The sequence below is a fragment of the Lepidochelys kempii genome, chromosome 15 (assembly GCF_965140285.1).
Source record: "Lepidochelys kempii isolate rLepKem1 chromosome 15, rLepKem1.hap1, whole genome shotgun sequence".
In the NCBI taxonomy this organism is placed as follows: domain Eukaryota; kingdom Metazoa; phylum Chordata; order Testudines; family Cheloniidae; genus Lepidochelys; species Lepidochelys kempii.
This window is the reverse complement of record NC_136394.1, coordinates 31,324,525-31,340,515: the sequence shown is the minus strand read 5'-3', so window position 1 is coordinate 31,340,515 and position 15,991 is coordinate 31,324,525. Positions and strand designations below refer to the sequence as shown.

General features: G+C 49.4%; 2 protein-coding genes across 3 annotated transcripts in view; both read left to right on the top strand.

The window, feature by feature from the left end:
- The window catches only part of TPST2 (tyrosylprotein sulfotransferase 2), a 46,278-nt gene extending 42,199 nt beyond the window's left edge, over positions 1 to 4,079 (top strand). For both annotated transcript variants that reach the window (XM_078848978.1, XM_078848979.1), the window contains exons 5-7: positions 591 to 641; positions 2,245 to 2,291; positions 3,607 to 4,079. In XM_078848978.1, the coding sequence (XP_078705104.1) occupies positions 591 to 641; positions 2,245 to 2,274 (81 nt within the window). In that variant the 3' untranslated portion in view covers positions 2,275 to 2,291; positions 3,607 to 4,079. The remainder of the gene's footprint in view (positions 1 to 590; positions 642 to 2,244; positions 2,292 to 3,606) is intronic.
- Positions 4,080 to 4,708: 629 nt separating this feature from the next.
- On the top strand, positions 4,709 to 15,159 carry TFIP11 (tuftelin interacting protein 11). Its single transcript, XM_073312642.2, has 13 exons — positions 4,709 to 4,826; positions 6,399 to 6,601; positions 7,321 to 7,474; positions 8,148 to 8,304; positions 8,853 to 8,980; positions 9,544 to 9,696; positions 10,459 to 10,968; positions 11,623 to 11,729; positions 11,958 to 12,126; positions 12,356 to 12,599; positions 12,956 to 13,098; positions 13,473 to 13,638; positions 14,701 to 15,159. Exons 2-13 carry the CDS (start codon positions 6,405 to 6,407, stop codon positions 15,054 to 15,056), a joined length of 2,484 nt encoding a protein of 827 aa, XP_073168743.2. The 5' UTR covers positions 4,709 to 4,826; positions 6,399 to 6,404; the 3' UTR covers positions 15,057 to 15,159.
- Positions 15,160 to 15,991: the final 832 nt, after the last annotated feature.

The following is a 15,991-nucleotide window of genomic DNA, read 5'->3' as shown; positions in this document are numbered from 1 at the left end:
TGTGCATGATGCATTGAAATACCAGCCCCTGGAGCTGGCTTGATTGGCTGCTCTGATTGTGGCACTGGCTTTGAGGACTGTTCCAGTCCCTGCAAGCCATGTTAACAGCAGTGGAAAGTGGGATGAGAGGCTCTCCCAGGATCCAGACCCGGCAGGATTCCTGAGTAAAGTGGAGCCCTTCAGTTTTTGTCAACGTGAACGTGGAAAATGGTCATTGTACAAAAGATCCCTTCTTAATGCAGTTTTTAAAAAATTCCCCCTTGGGTGAGAAGGGAGGGAGTGCAGCACAGCCCAGAGAAACCACTTTTAGCAGAAGTCCTGAGGACTGCACCGCAGCCACTGTCCGATGTCAAACGCCATCTCTGTGCTGAAATTGTACCTCGGCCCACAGCGCTAGCGATCTGCCCAGGAGGGCAGAACAAAATCACTTCACACACGATGCATACGCCAGGCTATTGCTCAGGCCTTTGAGGCTTGCTTCTGGTTCAGACACGCTATGACATGCCAGGCAGCTAATGAGGCAGAAGGGCTGCTTAAGCATCAGCTAGTCTGTACAAAGTGGAGTCACTCTGGTTTCATTCCTTCCATAGGTTATGAAGGGGGATTTTAAAACACCAGCCAATCTGAAAGGGCGTCTTCAGGTGAGAGCCCAGTGACTTCTCCAGGTTATACCTTCATTTTGGATGGATTCGTGGCATGTCTGGTCCCTCACATGAGTGCACAGAGTTGGGCAGCAGCTCTGTCCTTGGGATACCTGACTCACTTGCATCTCCTGCTTTAGCCCATCCAAATCTCCACTGCACAGTTGTTCCTCTCCCGTCGTGCTGATCATGTCACGCCAACCCTGGATCCTTTCACTGGTGTCCTGTCTGGTTGTATGAAATTTTAGCTGCTGGTCATCACTATCCAAGCCCTGCATACATTCATGCCCGCCCCTCCTTCCTGCTAACGTTATTTTCTCTCACTCTTGGCTTCTTGCTTTCTGTGGGGTGTCTGTGCATTCATCTGATCCAAACACTGCCGCTGCCTCTCGTCCCTCCGGACACGCTCTCTTCCCTGAGGCCCCTGACTCTTGACCTGCTGTTCTGTGTCTTGCCATGTGTGGAGTGGGAAGCGGGGGGAGGGGTGTCTAATCTAGAGAGTGTAAACGTTCCAGAACATGGCTTCTGGTTCTGATCGTCCTCTCAGTGTATAATTGTTTCATGTGTCACTAATCAAACTGCTCCCTTTGCACGGGTGTACAATCGGGAAGCACTTTACAATTTTGTGCAATCACACTGGCACTAGAGGTGAAGGTCAAAGAACTTTAAACCCTTTCCTCTATCCCCCTAGAAAATACTGCTTAAATAGATAGGACACAACAATATAAGGAAGGACTTTTTCACACAATGCACAACTGTGGAACTTGTTGCCAGCAGATGTTGTGCAGGCCAAAAGTAAAACTGGGTTTAAAAAAAAAATTAGACAAGTTCCTGGCGGATAGGTGCTGTTAGCAGAGGTGGTCAGGGACACAACCAGATGCTGTGTGTGTCCCTAAGCCTGTCACTGCCAGAAGCTGGGCCTGGACAATGGGATAGATCACTTGATAAATTACCCTGTTCTGTTCATTCCCTCTGAAGCACCTGGCATTGGCCACTGTCAGAATACAGAATACTGGCCTAGAAAGACCATTGGTCTGACCCAGCACAGCCATTCTCATGTTCTTATGACACATGATAGCCTAATGGTCAATACACTAGGGCTGTGTCCAAGTAAGGGGCATGGGAAACCAAGACTCTGCCTGTTTAGTATGGGAACTGTTAAAGTAAGCAGTGATTTCGGCTGTCACAGTAGTATGTGAGGAGAAAGGCACCTCTCAGGTAGCCAGCATTAAAAGCATTTAGAGATTCACAAGTGAAAATCATTGCTTTGAATTGCCAGATTCAGAAACTAGTGCAGCCTGCCATGGATGGGTGTAACTGTGCTCCCTGCAGGAACCACCAGCTGCAGGTACTGAATGGCTGTCAGGTGTAGTCCCATGTAGAATGCATTGCAGTGATGAAGATCTGGGTCACTGGGGAAGCCAAAATATCACAGGAGAGGTGGCGATTTCCTGGCAAAAGTGCACTCTCAGCCACTTAAGTTACAGCATTGCCTCTGTCTCTGAACTGAGCCATAATCAGCTCACTCTCAGAAGTGCGATGGGAGAGTCTGGGTTTTGTATGTGACTTAATACTAATCATTGCTTTTCTTGGATTATTTTAGGTGACTCAGAATACGTCTACTTCTCACTGAAAATTAATGATTTCCAGGTAGGTACTTGTGCTTCAATTGGAAATCCTGCAGATCTATTTACATTGCTCTGGGCCTGGGGTTTTGCCTGCATAATTTTTAGTGCCTGTTGCTCTAGGTGTGCTCCTGAGACATATCAACTCCATGTTCAGTTAATTGCTCCAATTTGTCAGAATAACGCTGGTACTCTGCCAGATGGGTTTCAAAACGTGACTTCTTGCGTTTCCTGTGAAAACAGGTTTATTTGCCCAAAGTGTAAATGACCTACTCGGTAACATCACCAGCCTGTAGCACTGCCGAGAACATGGAAATGTCCACATGAACTGAGCAGTAGTTCTGTGGTGCAGGAGGAAAAGCTCTGATAACCCTCTAGGATGTGCCATTGACCTCCTTGGATTAATTAGAAAAAAAAAAAAAAGTCAGACTAGTTTGTAATTAAAAAACAAAACAAACAGAACACCCCTGTAGTTCTTGCTTTCCTCTCTTCCCCTGAAACAAAGCTTAAAGGTCTGTGTTTTTACACAATAATCCCTACGCTGTCTTGTAAACACAGTTGTGAGCACTTGTAAAATCTAAGGCCATCTCTACACTTACAAGTTGCCAGCAGCACGGCTGTACCAATTCCGCTTTGCCGCTGTACGAGCGCTCGTGTAGCTGTGTTATGCTGATGGGAGAGAGCTCTCCGGTCGGCATAATAAAACCAGCTCAACAAGCGGCGGTAGCTGTGTTGGGGAGAGAGCGTCTCCCATCTACGTAGCGCTGTGCAGTGAGCACTTATGCCATCAAAATATGTCACTCGGGGCGGGGGGGGGTATTTTTTCACTCCCCTCAGCGACAAAAGTGTTGACATAAGTGCTGGTGTAGACATGGCCTGACATTTAGAATTTCCATTGAATTGGAAATGTTGTCTTGCTCTGAGTTTGAGACACAAATGAACATCACATTGATAATGATTGTGATAAAGACGACAAAAGCATTGAACAGGAACAGAGGGTATATTAGGCCTGGTCTACACTCACAGCTTATGCTGGCATAGCACTGTCAGTCAGGGGTTTGAACCCTCCCCCCTCAGAAACGGAGCTACGCTGACAACAGAAGCAGCAGTTTGAGGTGTTCCTACGATGGCGGCGCTCCTCCTGTCAGTATATGGTGCATCTACACTGAGGGAATAGGCTCTGCCGTGTAGATGTAGCACCAGTCTTGGTTCCTGATTGGGAGTTTGTAGGTCTCTCACAAAGTCATCTGTAAGAGCCCTGGGTACAAATGATCATAGATTTGCTGTATTAGGTATATAGCTCATCCCTCTGACTAAAATACCTTTCTTCCCCCCCGCAGGATGTTGCAAGTGTCCTTTCATTGCCCAGCAGAGAAGGAATTTGCAAATGCAAAAGTGGAAATCTGTTATCCAAGCATATTGCTTGCTAATAATATTGCCAAAACGTGACTGCTGTACAAGGAATGTATTTGCATTTATTTGCAAAGGTCAAACATTTCACACTTCAAGTACCAGTTGTCTACCTTTTCTAAACACTCTGTGAAAAAGAGAAAAATCTCTGGAAATGAATTTTCTGACTGAACCTTCGAAGTGCATTGGAAAGAGATTTTATATTCAGTTACTTGAGGACTTTTTAAAGTTACATTAAACTTGTCTTGTAATTTTGTTCTCTAATTTGAAACCAGAAATAGGTGTAATAACCGCGTCGAGCCTTTGTTGTACAAGTGACAATCGGAGACCTGCCTCCTATCATTCCTTCACTCGTAACGTACAGAATCTATTGCAGAGTTAATATATGAGGCCGTTCTGTTTCCGGCGTGGCTCAGTCTGCTTTATTTCCCGTGATGCGAGTGGTGTCCGGTGCAGAAGAACGGGTCCTAGGCGTGCGGGACCGAGCCCCCGTACGGCAGCTCGCTCTCCTGGGGTGTCCCCGTCCTGTGGGCAGGGCTGGGGGCGCGCCGAGGGCAGGGGCCTGGAGGGGGCTGCCGGGCTGGCAGGGCCCAGCCGGGTTGCTGGATGCCTGGGGGGGGAGCTGGGCCTGTGGGACCAAGGGGGGCATGCGGGGGGCGGGGGGTGTTGGGGGGGGTGCAGGGCCTGGGGGACCCACCCTGGCGAGCAGCCGGGCGCCCCACCCTGGCGAGCAGCCGGGCGCCCCCCAGGCCTGAAGGTGCGAGACCACGTGCGGGGGCTGGGTGCCCCTGGCTGCCCATGGGGCCTGGCAACCCCCTTGCTGGGGAGTGAGGGGCCTGGATCCCTGGGGGCAGGGGCCAGGGGCGGGGCCTGGGGCCAGGCTGCGCCGCCTCCCGCCGCAGTCAGCCACTACCAGCGAGAGGCGAGGCCATGACGGGCCGCTGTGTGGGCCGCTCTGCCGCCGTGTCTCTATGGTCAGGGGCGTGGCGTGGGCAGGCGCAGTCGCTGCGCGGCCCCGGAAGTAAAGGCCGCGGCTTCCTGTTTCCGGGTCAGCAGCGCGGGTCGCTTTGGAGCGTCGGGGCCGAGTGCCGGCGGCCCGAACCGGACTCGTCCGAGGCCTGTGCCACCGCGAGCGGAGCCCGCCCTCGGGGTAGGCGCGGTCCCTTTCCGCGCCCCTCCCCCTCCCGCTGGTGTTCTGTCCTCGCGCTGCCCCCTGCAAGGGCCCCTTGTCCCCCCGCGGCCCCTGCGCGTAACGGGGCGTCACGAGCGCCCTGCCCCCCCCCCCGCTGTCACCGGCTCACGCCTGGCCCGGGCCCCTCCCCCGCTGTCAGCGCCTCACGCCCGGCCCGGCCCCCCCCCCGTCACTGCCTCACGCCCGGCCCTGCCCCCCCCCCGCTGTCAGCGCCTCACGCCCGGCCCGGCCCCCCCCCCCCCGTCACTGCCTCACGCCGGCCCTGCCCCCCCCCCGCTGTCACCGCCTCACGCCCGGCCCTGCCCCTCCCCCGCTGTCAGCGCCTCACGCCCGGCCCGGCCCCCCCCCCCCCCCGTCACTGCCTCACGCCGGCCCTGCCCCCCCCCCCGCTGTCAGCGCCTCACGCCCGGCCCGGCCCCCCCCCCCCCCGTCACTGCCTCACGCCCGGCCCGGCCCCCCCCCCCCGTCACCGCCTCACGCCCGGCCCGGCCCCCCCCCCCCCCGTCACCGCCTCACGCCCGGCCCGGCCCCCCCCCCCCCGTCACCGCCTCACGCCCGGCCCGGCCCCCCCCCCGCTGTCAGCGCCTCACGCCCGGCCCGGCCCCCCCCCCCGTCACTGCCTCACGCCCGGCCCCCCCCCCCCGTCACTGCCTCACGCCGGCCCTGCCCCCCCCCCGCTGTCAGCGCCTCACGCCCGGCCCTGCCCCCCCCCCCGCTGTCAGCGCCTCACGCCCGGCCCTGCCCCCCCCCCCTGTCAGCGCCTCACGCCCGGCCCGGCCCCCCCCCCCCGTCACCGCCTCACGCCCGGCCCGGCCCCCCCCCCCCGTCACTGCCTCACGCCGGCCCGGCCCCCCCCCCGCTGTCACCGCCTCACGCCCGGCCCCCCCCCCCCCGCTGTCAGCGCCTCACGCCGGCCCGGCCCCCTCCCCCCGTCACCGCCTCACGCCGGCCCGGCCCCCTCCCCCCGTCACTGCCTCACGCCCGGCCCGGCCCCCTCCCCCCGTCACTGCCTCACGCCGGCCCTGCCCCCCCCCCGCTGTCACCGCCTCACGCCCGGCCCCCCCCCCCGTCACCGCCTCACGCCGGCCTCCCCCCCCCGCTGTCAGCGCCTCACGCCCAGCCCGGCCCCCTCCCCCCATCACTGCCTCACGCCGGCCCTGCCCCCCCCCCCGCTGTCACCGCCTCACGCCCGGCCCGGCCCCCCTCACTCCCGGGTTACGCCGGCCCTGCTCCCCCCTCCCCCGCTGTCAGCGCCTCACGCCCAGCCCGGGCCTGCCCCGCCGGCCCTGCCTTCCCCCGTTACCGCCTCACGCCGGCCCTGCCCCCTCCCCCCCCCCGCTGTCACTGCCTCACGCCCGTTTAACGCCGGCTGTGCTCTGCCCCCCTAGAGTGTCCGTCTCACGCCGGCTGTGGCCCCCCCGCCCCCGGTCACCGCTTCACGCCGGCCGTTTGTTGCCACCTCCCTCTGGACCCCCACCCTGTGAGCAGCTGCTCGCTCTGACTCTCCGGGCCTGTTGCTCTCTCTCCTAGGCCATCATGTCGATGTCCCATCTCTACGGCAAAGATGACGATGGTGATGTGGAGATGGAGAAATTTGAAATCACGGACTGGGACCTGCAGAACGAGTTCAACCCCAACCGGCAGCGCCACTGGCAGACCAAGGAGGAGGCCACCTATGGCGTGTGGGCTGAGCATGACTCCGACGACGAGAGGCCCAGCTTTGGAGGCAAACGGTACGGGCAGTTCCCAGTGCCCTGCAAACTCTGGCAGTACTGTGAACAGACAGAGTCTTCTCTTTGTTGTTAGCGTAGCTGATAAGCTACAATAACCGTCCAGATGAGATACTGATTCCTTTGTGTAGTGCCAATAGATTTCTCACTTTTAATTTGGGTCTTTTCTCTGTCAGTCTGCAAAGAACTACTAGAGGAACTCCTTTATGAGTCCTATAGGGTATTTGATTTTGTAAGTTTTTCTATGAATGTAACTCAGTCACTTGATGCATAGAGCCTGATTCAGAAGGCAAAACTCTCTAGGAAACTGTGCTACTGTGGCCAGTTTGAGATTGTAATGGCTTTGGAGGGTATCTGTGTGAAGAGGGGAGAGGTTAGTATTTAGTTCAGTGTGTTATCAAATGGACTGAATTCTTCATATATAGTTTGGTTCCAAGATTTGTTTCCTTATTGCCCAGTTAGTAAGAGGTTTGTGAGGGAGATCACCAGTGTGCTAGGTTACAACTCAATAGAGAGAGCCTTGCACACGCAAAACCAACATTTTCCATAACTGAAATATCAGAAGTTTGAATTTAACAGCATTTAATGCTATTTCTTAACACTGAGTTTATTTTAAAATCAGGAAAAACTGCATCAAGGTGTTTCTGAGTGTGTGCACTTCAAGTTCTGATTCAATGGAACAGTATTACTGTTCATGACTGTGAAATCCCTTTTTTGTGCAGCTCTCGGGACTACTCGGCCCCGGTTAATTTCATCAGTGCGGGCCTAAGGAAAGCTGCAGCTGAGGAAGTGATAGAAGAAGATTCAGATGAGGATGAAAAGCCCGTTAAGCAGGAAGAATTCCCTAAAGAGTTTGTACCAAAGAAGTTAAAAACAGTGAGTTATTCATAAGAGTACCAGACCTCTTTAAGTTATTTACAGAGTGCCAGCCACGGTGTGGTCTAGGTACTGGCTCAGTAATACAGCAGCTGAGAAGGGAGAACAGTGGCTGAGTAAGATCACAGAGCCACTTGTGATACTGGTTTGCAGTGGAAGGAGAAGTTTCCCTTAGGTTTTACTTGTGTAGTTTGATGGATTGCATATGTTCTTGGGAGCTTCACTCCTCCCCAGGCCTCTTAAGCCCCTTCCCTTCATTGATACTCATTTTGAGATGAATGAGGTTGAAGTACATGAATGTCCAGATTTTGCTTCCACCCATCAATTAAATATTTTTGCAATTCTTTCTTTTCACAGTACTAAATGTGACTAGCATAAGCAAATTATCAATTAAATGGATTAAAAATAAAAATCCATTTTTCAACTGTTCAGATGCAAAATATCAGGAACCAATTTATTTCCACCCATGATAGAGCCTTATAGATCAGCCCATAATGGGAACAGGGCTACAAACCCTCAACTCTAGCAGTGAGCTTAGGGGCTTTCTCTCACAGATACTTAGAAGAGCAGCACAGAGTGCAGGCTGGTGAGGTTTCATCTTGAGACAGATGGCCAGGAGCTTGGTGATTATATCACTTATCTGGTATTGGTTTCTTTTCTTTTTTTTTAACAGGGTGGCAATTTCAAACCCAGCCAGAAAGGATTTATAGGAGGGACCAAATCTTTCATGGACTTTGGCAGCTGGGAGAGACACACCAAGGGAATAGGGCAGAAGCTTCTTCAGAAAATGGGTTATGTCCCTGGCAGAGGGCTTGGAAAGAACGCTCAAGGTACTGTGTGTGTTCCCCAAGAGTATGGGTCTGAGATGAGGATTCTGTAAGGAAATTGCAAACTTGGGTCTTGTTTGCCCACCTCTCCTTCAGACAAGTTGGATCTTCAAGATCAAATCCAGTTGTATTAGTTTTAAATAATTGCAGCAGTAATTAGATAAAATTGACGTATGGTGGGAAACTGCACAATCTCTGATTATTTAGCATGAGAAGGAGACAATAGGAGGGAGATTAAATTAAAAGGCAGTCAACTTGGAACCAATCAAAGGAAATGCTATTTTGTGCAGTGTTTAGAATTCGTTAGCATCGGTGGTCAGAGGAACATGCTACAGCAGGTTTTTAAAAGTGCCTGAAAATGTTAGGGCCACTAATAACAATGTGTAACTGTGCAAAATACTGGCACTACGGAAGACAGAATGCCAGGCTGGATGATCTGTGCCAGTTCGATAACTCTCTTTCCTATGGTAACCTAGTTACAGCTTTTCATGTTCCAATGGTTAGATTCCCCTTCCTAGCTGACATTCACTGACTCTTCTGTAACTCCCCAGGTATCATCAATCCGATTGAGGCCAAGCAGAGGAAAGGCAAAGGAGCCTTGGGAGCATATGGCTCCGAACGAACCAGTCAGTCCTTGCAGGACTTCCCTGTTGTTGACTCCGAGGAAGAAGCTGAAGAGGTATGACTCTTAGTCTGTCTGTTCCACAGGGGTAAGGGCTTACTGTGTGTTGCAGACCCCTATCGCAATGTTATGTGAAATCAGGCTGTAGTACCAGGGCATTCTCCCATGTTGGGGAAGCCATTCAGCTCAGTTGCGTGCAGGAAGCTGAAGTTACATATTCCATCCCTCTTGTCGTGTTTTTTTTCTCCCTATCCCTTGAAAGAGAGACCTACGCTAATGGCTTTGCCCTTGCTGCTGGAATCTCACTTGCTAATGCGCCAGGACTGTAAAGTCTGTTTGTTTGGCTGGGCTAATGGGAACATTTGAAGGTGTTTTTTCCCTCTGTCCTGGGAATAAGATCCAGAAATGTACTGGTTAGGACCATCTGTAATATGTTTGACTCAACCACAGAATTTCAACCAGTAACCTGCCATTCAGCTTTAATCTTTGCCCATTGTTTTTCTGTACTGCATTCTTTAAGGGACCTGAGCTGAAATATTCTTGTGTAAAGAATCCTGTGACAGACTTGCATGGCTGGCCAGCAACCTGCACCTCTGGTCTGACTTTGGCGTTTTATTTAGGAATTTCAGAAAGAGCTCAGTCAGTGGAGGAAGGATCCTAATGGAGGCAAGAAAAAACCCAAATATGCCTACAAGACAGTAGAAGAATTGAAGGCCAAGGGCAGGATTGGCAAGCAGCTCACAGCTCCTCAAAAAGAACTATCTCAAGTTAAGGTAAGACCAGTATCCAAAGCAATGATATGTTTAAGTCTCTGGGAAACCAGCATCTGCCTAAAGTGCATCATCCTCATTATCATCCACACAAGGCAGAACAAAGATACTCAGCAGAAAATCTACAGACCAGGTGGCAATGTCTTGCTGTCCCTCTTAGCACAAGTGCTGTTTCTGCTGGTACTTAAGAATCATTGGCAAACATAACAGAGGTGAGTCAGAAGCTTTGGTTATGGACAGGCTAATGAGAACCAAAGTCTCAGCCCTCTGAGGTATAGTGACTGGACTGGTCCTTGGTGTAGCCAGTGAACTTCTGCTTGTCTGAAATCACAGTTCTTGAGGTAATAAAGTTGCTTAAGACTTTCCTCCAGAGGCAGAGGGTTGAGAATTTGGTTCTCATTAGCCTGTATTTACAGTCTTGTGAAATGGTAGAGGGGAAAACATCATCCTTTCTCTCCAGATACAGGAAGATAGAAAAGGCTTTTTCTCTGCTCTTATTTCTGCCTCCCAGCTCCTAATTTCCTGCAACTCCAAATTCTTAGTGAAGCTATAACTGCATGGAGTTCAGTTGCTTTTGAGAGGGACCCAAACTGCTGCATCCCCAGTTTTAGTTTTCTCGCTCAAATAACTTGGTTATGTTAATAAGAACCGGAAGCTGCTGAATTATCAGGATAGCTTCCATTCTCAATCCTGGGTAATGGGTTTCCTTCTAATATTAATATGAACTATGGCTGTTTAGACCTATTTGTTTTTGTTTCTTGGAAGGTTATAGACATGACTGGCCGGGAACAAAGGGTTTATTACAGTTATAGTCAAATCAGCCATAAGCACAACATCCCAGATGACAATCCTCAGCAGCCGCTGGGCAAAGACTCCAAGCCCCAAGCATTTGCCTTGCCAGAACTGGAGCACAACCTGCAACTTCTCATCGACATCACAGAGCAGGAGATCATCCAGAACGACCGGCAGCTGCAGTATGAGAGGGACATGGTTGTCAACCTGACCCATGAGATACAGAAGATGTCTGAAGTCCTCTCGCATGAGGAGACAGCAATTAGCAACCTCAGTAAGGTCCTGGAATTGGTGGAGGAATGCGAGCGGCGAATGCAGCCCAACTGTGACAATCCACTTACCTTGGATGAATGTGCAAAGATTTTTGAGACCCTCCAAGATAAGTATTATGAGGAATACAGAATGTCCGATCGAGTGGACCTGGCAGTAGCTATCGTCTTTCCTCTCATGAAAGATTACTTCAAGAACTGGGATCCCCTCAAGGTGAGTGCTGGGTTTGGCTTCAGTATTTTATCAGTTAGGACTGAAAAGATTTTTGTAGTTTGCTTTGATTGAAAAGTTGACTAAATGACCATAGGAAATCTTTGTTCATGGTAAACGTATGCATACAAAATGTGGGGGTACTCTTAACCTGCTAATAAAAGGAAGGCTGCTGACCGTACTCGCTAAAGCTGAAGGCCAAGATTTTCTAAAGTGACTGGAGCTTGTGGGAGTCCCAGTGTTTGGGTGCCTACCTGGTGGTGCTCAGAAGAAACAGTAAATGGCAAGACAAGTCTTTCTTTTCACGGCATGGGAAGTCTGCCTAACTTGGCAATTAAAGGGTGTGCTGTTCAGAAGGTCATGCCATTTAGCACGTGATAGATAAAATGTATAGTATCGTATCTGTAGTATGTAGCTTTAGCTTTTAAAAATCTTATTTCTCCTTGCCTTGGTGTCTTTCGTTTATATTAAATCCACTGCAGGGTTATACCCTGGTGGGAGACTGTCTGCCACATCTGCCAGCTTGCTGTTTGTCTGGCAGAGGGGAGGCAGGGAAAAAGTCTCTCTCCCTCAGCACATTACCGCCCCATTGCTTTACATGCTCATGGGCAATCCATGAAAGAAGTAAATGCTGCCCTGGCTCATTTTTCTTTTCAGGATTGTATGTATGGCACAGAAATTATAGCCAAGTGGAAAAGGCTTTTAGAAAATGATCAGTTGTTATCACACAGTGGACAGGACCTAGCAACGGATGCTTTTCACAGGTAACCAATAAACCAATGGTACTTGTATGCAACACCCTCAAATGATAGTCTCTTGGGGATGGAGAAGAGTGGGTGGAAATGCACTTTCCAGATGATGCCCTTTAATGAGCTGAAGTGTCTGTTAAAATCCAGCTGTGAAATGTAAACAAAGTAGCCTTTTTAATTCCTTGAAGTCCTCTATAAAAGACAAACCAGGCTGTAGCTTAATCTTGACTTTGATTTTTCCAGGCTCATGTGGGAAATGTGGATGCCGTATGTAAGAAATATAATAACACAGTGGCAGCCGAGAAACTGTGGCCCAATGGTAGATTTCTTGGACAGCTGGGTGCATGTTATTCCTGTTTGGATATTGGATAATATTCTGGATCAGCTCATCTTCCCCAAGCTACAGAAGGAGGTAAGATGAGAGATCAGTTTACACTGAAGCCACGCTCTGAACCAATGTTCAAACCACAGTGAATTGCGAATATTTGATAACCTTTTCATTTTGGAGCCTCAGGACAGCATTAACAACAGTGGGATGCTTTCACTCTAATTTTGTGTGCATTTGGCAGAGAGAGGCTCAGCTGCTTAGGAGTCACTGGATAGATTTATTTCTATTGCAGTAACTTTTTATTTGTTTCAAGGTTGAAAACTGGAACCCTCTGACAGACACTGTCCCAATCCACTCTTGGATTCACCCCTGGCTTCCACTGATGCAGTCTCGATTAGAGCCATTATATTCTCCAATCCGAAACAAGTTGGCAAATGCACTGCAGAAATGGCACCCCAGTGACTCCTCAGCCAAACTGATCCTTCAGCCCTGGAAAGAAGTGTTTACACCAGGATCTTGGGAGGCTTTCATGGTCAAAAACATTGTGCCTAAACTAGGTGAGGCAAGCCAAAGAACAGAGTCTCACAGCCCCCCTGATGCCATCCAAACTGGTTTAAAGTCTCTCTAGCCTAAAGTAAAACTCAGTGTACTGTTTTAAGTTGTATGCTTCTAGCAGAGAGTAGCACCCAGTAGAGATTTTGCATACTTGACTTTTTGGATCCAAGGATGGCTTCTGTAGCTATTCAGATTAACCAGACAATTTAAAGAGTTTGAAACCTGTTAAGCAGCATCTTAAAGGCCTCTTTGACCACTTAAACTGCTAGCTGAATAGGTTGACTTACTTCCTGCAGTTTACAGCAGCCAATCTGCCAGCAGAGCAGTTCCAGTTCTGACTTCTCTCTTCTCTCCCCAGGGATGTGTCTCAATGAGCTCGTCATTAACCCTCACCAGCAGCATATGGATGCATTTTACTGGGTGATCGACTGGGAGGGGATGGTCTCTGTGTCCAGCCTTGTTGGACTTCTGGAGAAACACTTCTTCCCCAAATGGCTGCAGGTGTGTAGTTAAGAGACTAACCAGTGAACTGTTTGCTTTAAAGAACAAGCCAATGATAAGGTGGTGGTGAATGACTGTGAGGGACTTGGCTCTCTGGCTGTTGCCCAGTGAAATATTTTATTTGTTAAACTCAGAATTCCAACTCCTGCCCAGTGTATATTGCATGGCAGAAATGGCTTGAACGTTAAATGCAGACATTTCTTAGTGATGGCTCCGTGTACATCAGATGGAGACTGTGCTTCCTTAGCAGACACAGATTTACAGTCCCTTCTTGTTAGTATAAGCAAATTGAGAACCAAACTAGTTGATACCAGGGAGGCTTTGATCCATGTTTGTGCCACCCAGTTGAGGTGTGGTTTTTGATTTCTTTGCAGGTACTCTGCTCCTGGCTAAGTAATAGCCCCAATTACGAAGAGATCACCAAGTGGTACCTTGGTTGGAAGTCTATGTTCTCAGACCAGGTGTTAGCACATCCATCGATCAAGGACAAATTTAATGAAGCTCTTGATATCATGAACCGGGCTGTCTCTTCCAATGTTGGTAAGTAACTTGTTGCGAAGTCTTCACCGTTTCTATCCTATGTAGTGCTTCCCAATACAGCAGTACTTGAGTCTTGTGTGTGTGTGTGTGTCTATTCAGTCAGAACCCCTGCTAACTGGAATTTCCATAGATCCTGCCACCACACATGCAAAAATGCTTTTGCTTGCTGTTTCAGAAGTGTGGCGCTAGACTGCAGTTCTGATATCTGCAGTACAGCTTGTTAGCAGCTGACAGGATTGTGGGGAGAGAACCAAACATATAAAAGGCGCAAAACTTGAGAGAGGAATAAACTGTCCCCTAAACCTACTTTCCTGTTGTGTGTGTGTCCTGCCCCAGCAGTGAATCGACTTCTTACCCTGCTTCTTTTAAAGTTTTATTGTACAGTGCTGTGGGCCCATGGCACAGTACAGAAGGTAGTCCACAGAGTCATTTTGATGGCTGCGTTCTATTCCTTTAGTAAAATGATGAACCATATACACAGCCACAGGTGTACATTGCACCAGCCTGGGAATTCAACTACTCTGAAACTCCTAGCATAGTACTCAGAACTGCCACCAAGTGACATAAAGCCTCTCCCTTTGGGTGTGGAGTTGCTGATTGATGTTGAGCTCTTTAAGGCTACTGAACTGCCTGGCTTCTCAGCAGTCACTCTAACCTGCTACTAGACAGCTGGTCTGATTGCAGGGCTTGGGTTTGGACATAGCATGGCATGTTTGCCCAGATTCCCTCCGTTTCTAATGGCATTGCAGTGGAGCAGCTTCCTCCAAGTCTCCGTGTCCAACCTGTTCTATACACTCTAGTGAGGTTCAGTGACAAAGGATTGTTTTAAATCCTGCCATTTGTCATAGTTCAATAGAATTGAATCAGAGAATGTTTCACCTGAATATCCTGCTATCTCTTTAGCATCAAATACTGTAACAAATGTACAATAGCATTTAAGACTGCCCCACTGGAGTGGGTGTATGCTGCATCCCTAAAATTCAGCATTTAGGTTCATCATTGTATCATGTTCAAAAATGGATTGGAACCTTGCCTTCACCTATTTCACTCTTTCCCAAACAGGTGGCTACATGCAACCAGGTGCTCGCGAAAACATTGCCTATCTCACTCACACAGAGCGGAGGAAAGACTTCCAGTATGAAGCTATGCAGGAGCGGCGAGAGGCTGAGAACATGGCCCAACGGGGCATAGGCATGGCTGCTAGCTCTGTGCCAATGAATTTTAAGGACCTCATTCAAACAAAAGCAGAAGAACACAATATCGTCTTCATGCCTGTGATCGGGAAGCGGCATGAAGGAAAACAATTGTACACATTTGGACGAATTGTGATTTACATTGACAGGGGCGTTGTGTTTGTACAAGGAGAAAAGACATGGGTGCCAACCTCTCTTCAGAGTCTCATTGATATGGCTAAATAAGGATCCTGCTCTGTGCCAGGAACATTGTACATAGTAAGTATTGTCAAGATTCCCCATGCTAACAGATGTTTAGTGTGACTCTTACAATAAAGAGGTGACTTGACTTTGTAGATCTGATGGACTTTCAGCTCTTCTGTAGGATTTTTTTTTAACAGTCCTGTTCCGTCACAGCACATGTTGGTTAAGTTAGCGTTTAAAAGGTGCTGTTGAGTGAAAGATACAAGCAGTTGTCACCCTTTTAAACTAGACTAGCAATCTCATCAACTATGCAAAAAATGTATTAAGAGTTTCCCACAAGGTAACAACTGCACTGATAAAACCCTCAAGAAAAATGTTTCTGCAATTTGCTTGGCTGATGAGATCATGCTTCCTGAATTCCAATTCAATGTGTGGGTAACCCAGCCTTTCTTTCTGGTTTTAGCTTCACCCTTGCACTGGGAATTACACACGTCTGGAATCCTACAGGGAAAGACTTATGATTGGTAATGTCAAACACAGGCCTCAGAGTGGGTGGGTGATGATGCTTCAGGACATCTGCCTGGAAGAACTTGCTCAGTATCTCTATACTTGTATGTATCTCTATACATATTAGTGATGAGTTGTTTAAGGCCTGACTAGAGGTACTCAAGATCTGGATCATCATGCAAGAATGCAGTCAATAGCTGACTTTCCATGGCAGTGAAAGCCCCCCTGTAGTCCAGGGCTTCTTGATGCAGTATTTTTAACAGTGGTTGAGAACCCCTTAACCTATCAAATCCTTGAGAGAGCGAGCATCTCATTCTCTCTGTTCCGTAGTGGGTCAGACACAACTGAGAATAACTTGCTGATACAAAATACAGATCTAAACTTCTACCTCACTGAAGGCCAGGCTTGTTCTGGGGAGGTTACAGAAAGCAGGCCCAGTCTTCTAGGAACTGGTCAGTTGAACACAGACT

Bases quoted from the DNA above. Each gene is read 5' to 3' on its own strand.
- TFIP11 (XM_073312642.2), top strand. From the start codon at position 6,405: ATGTCGATGTCCCATCTCTACGGCAAAGATGACGATGGTGATGTGGAG. The intron at 12,600-12,955 runs GTGAGGCAAGCC...TTCTCTCCCCAG, and splicing joins AAACATTGTGCCTAAACTAG to GGATGTGTCTCAATGAGCTC. The intron at 13,099-13,472 runs GTGTGTAGTTAA...ATTTCTTTGCAG, and splicing joins TCTTCCCCAAATGGCTGCAG to GTACTCTGCTCCTGGCTAAG.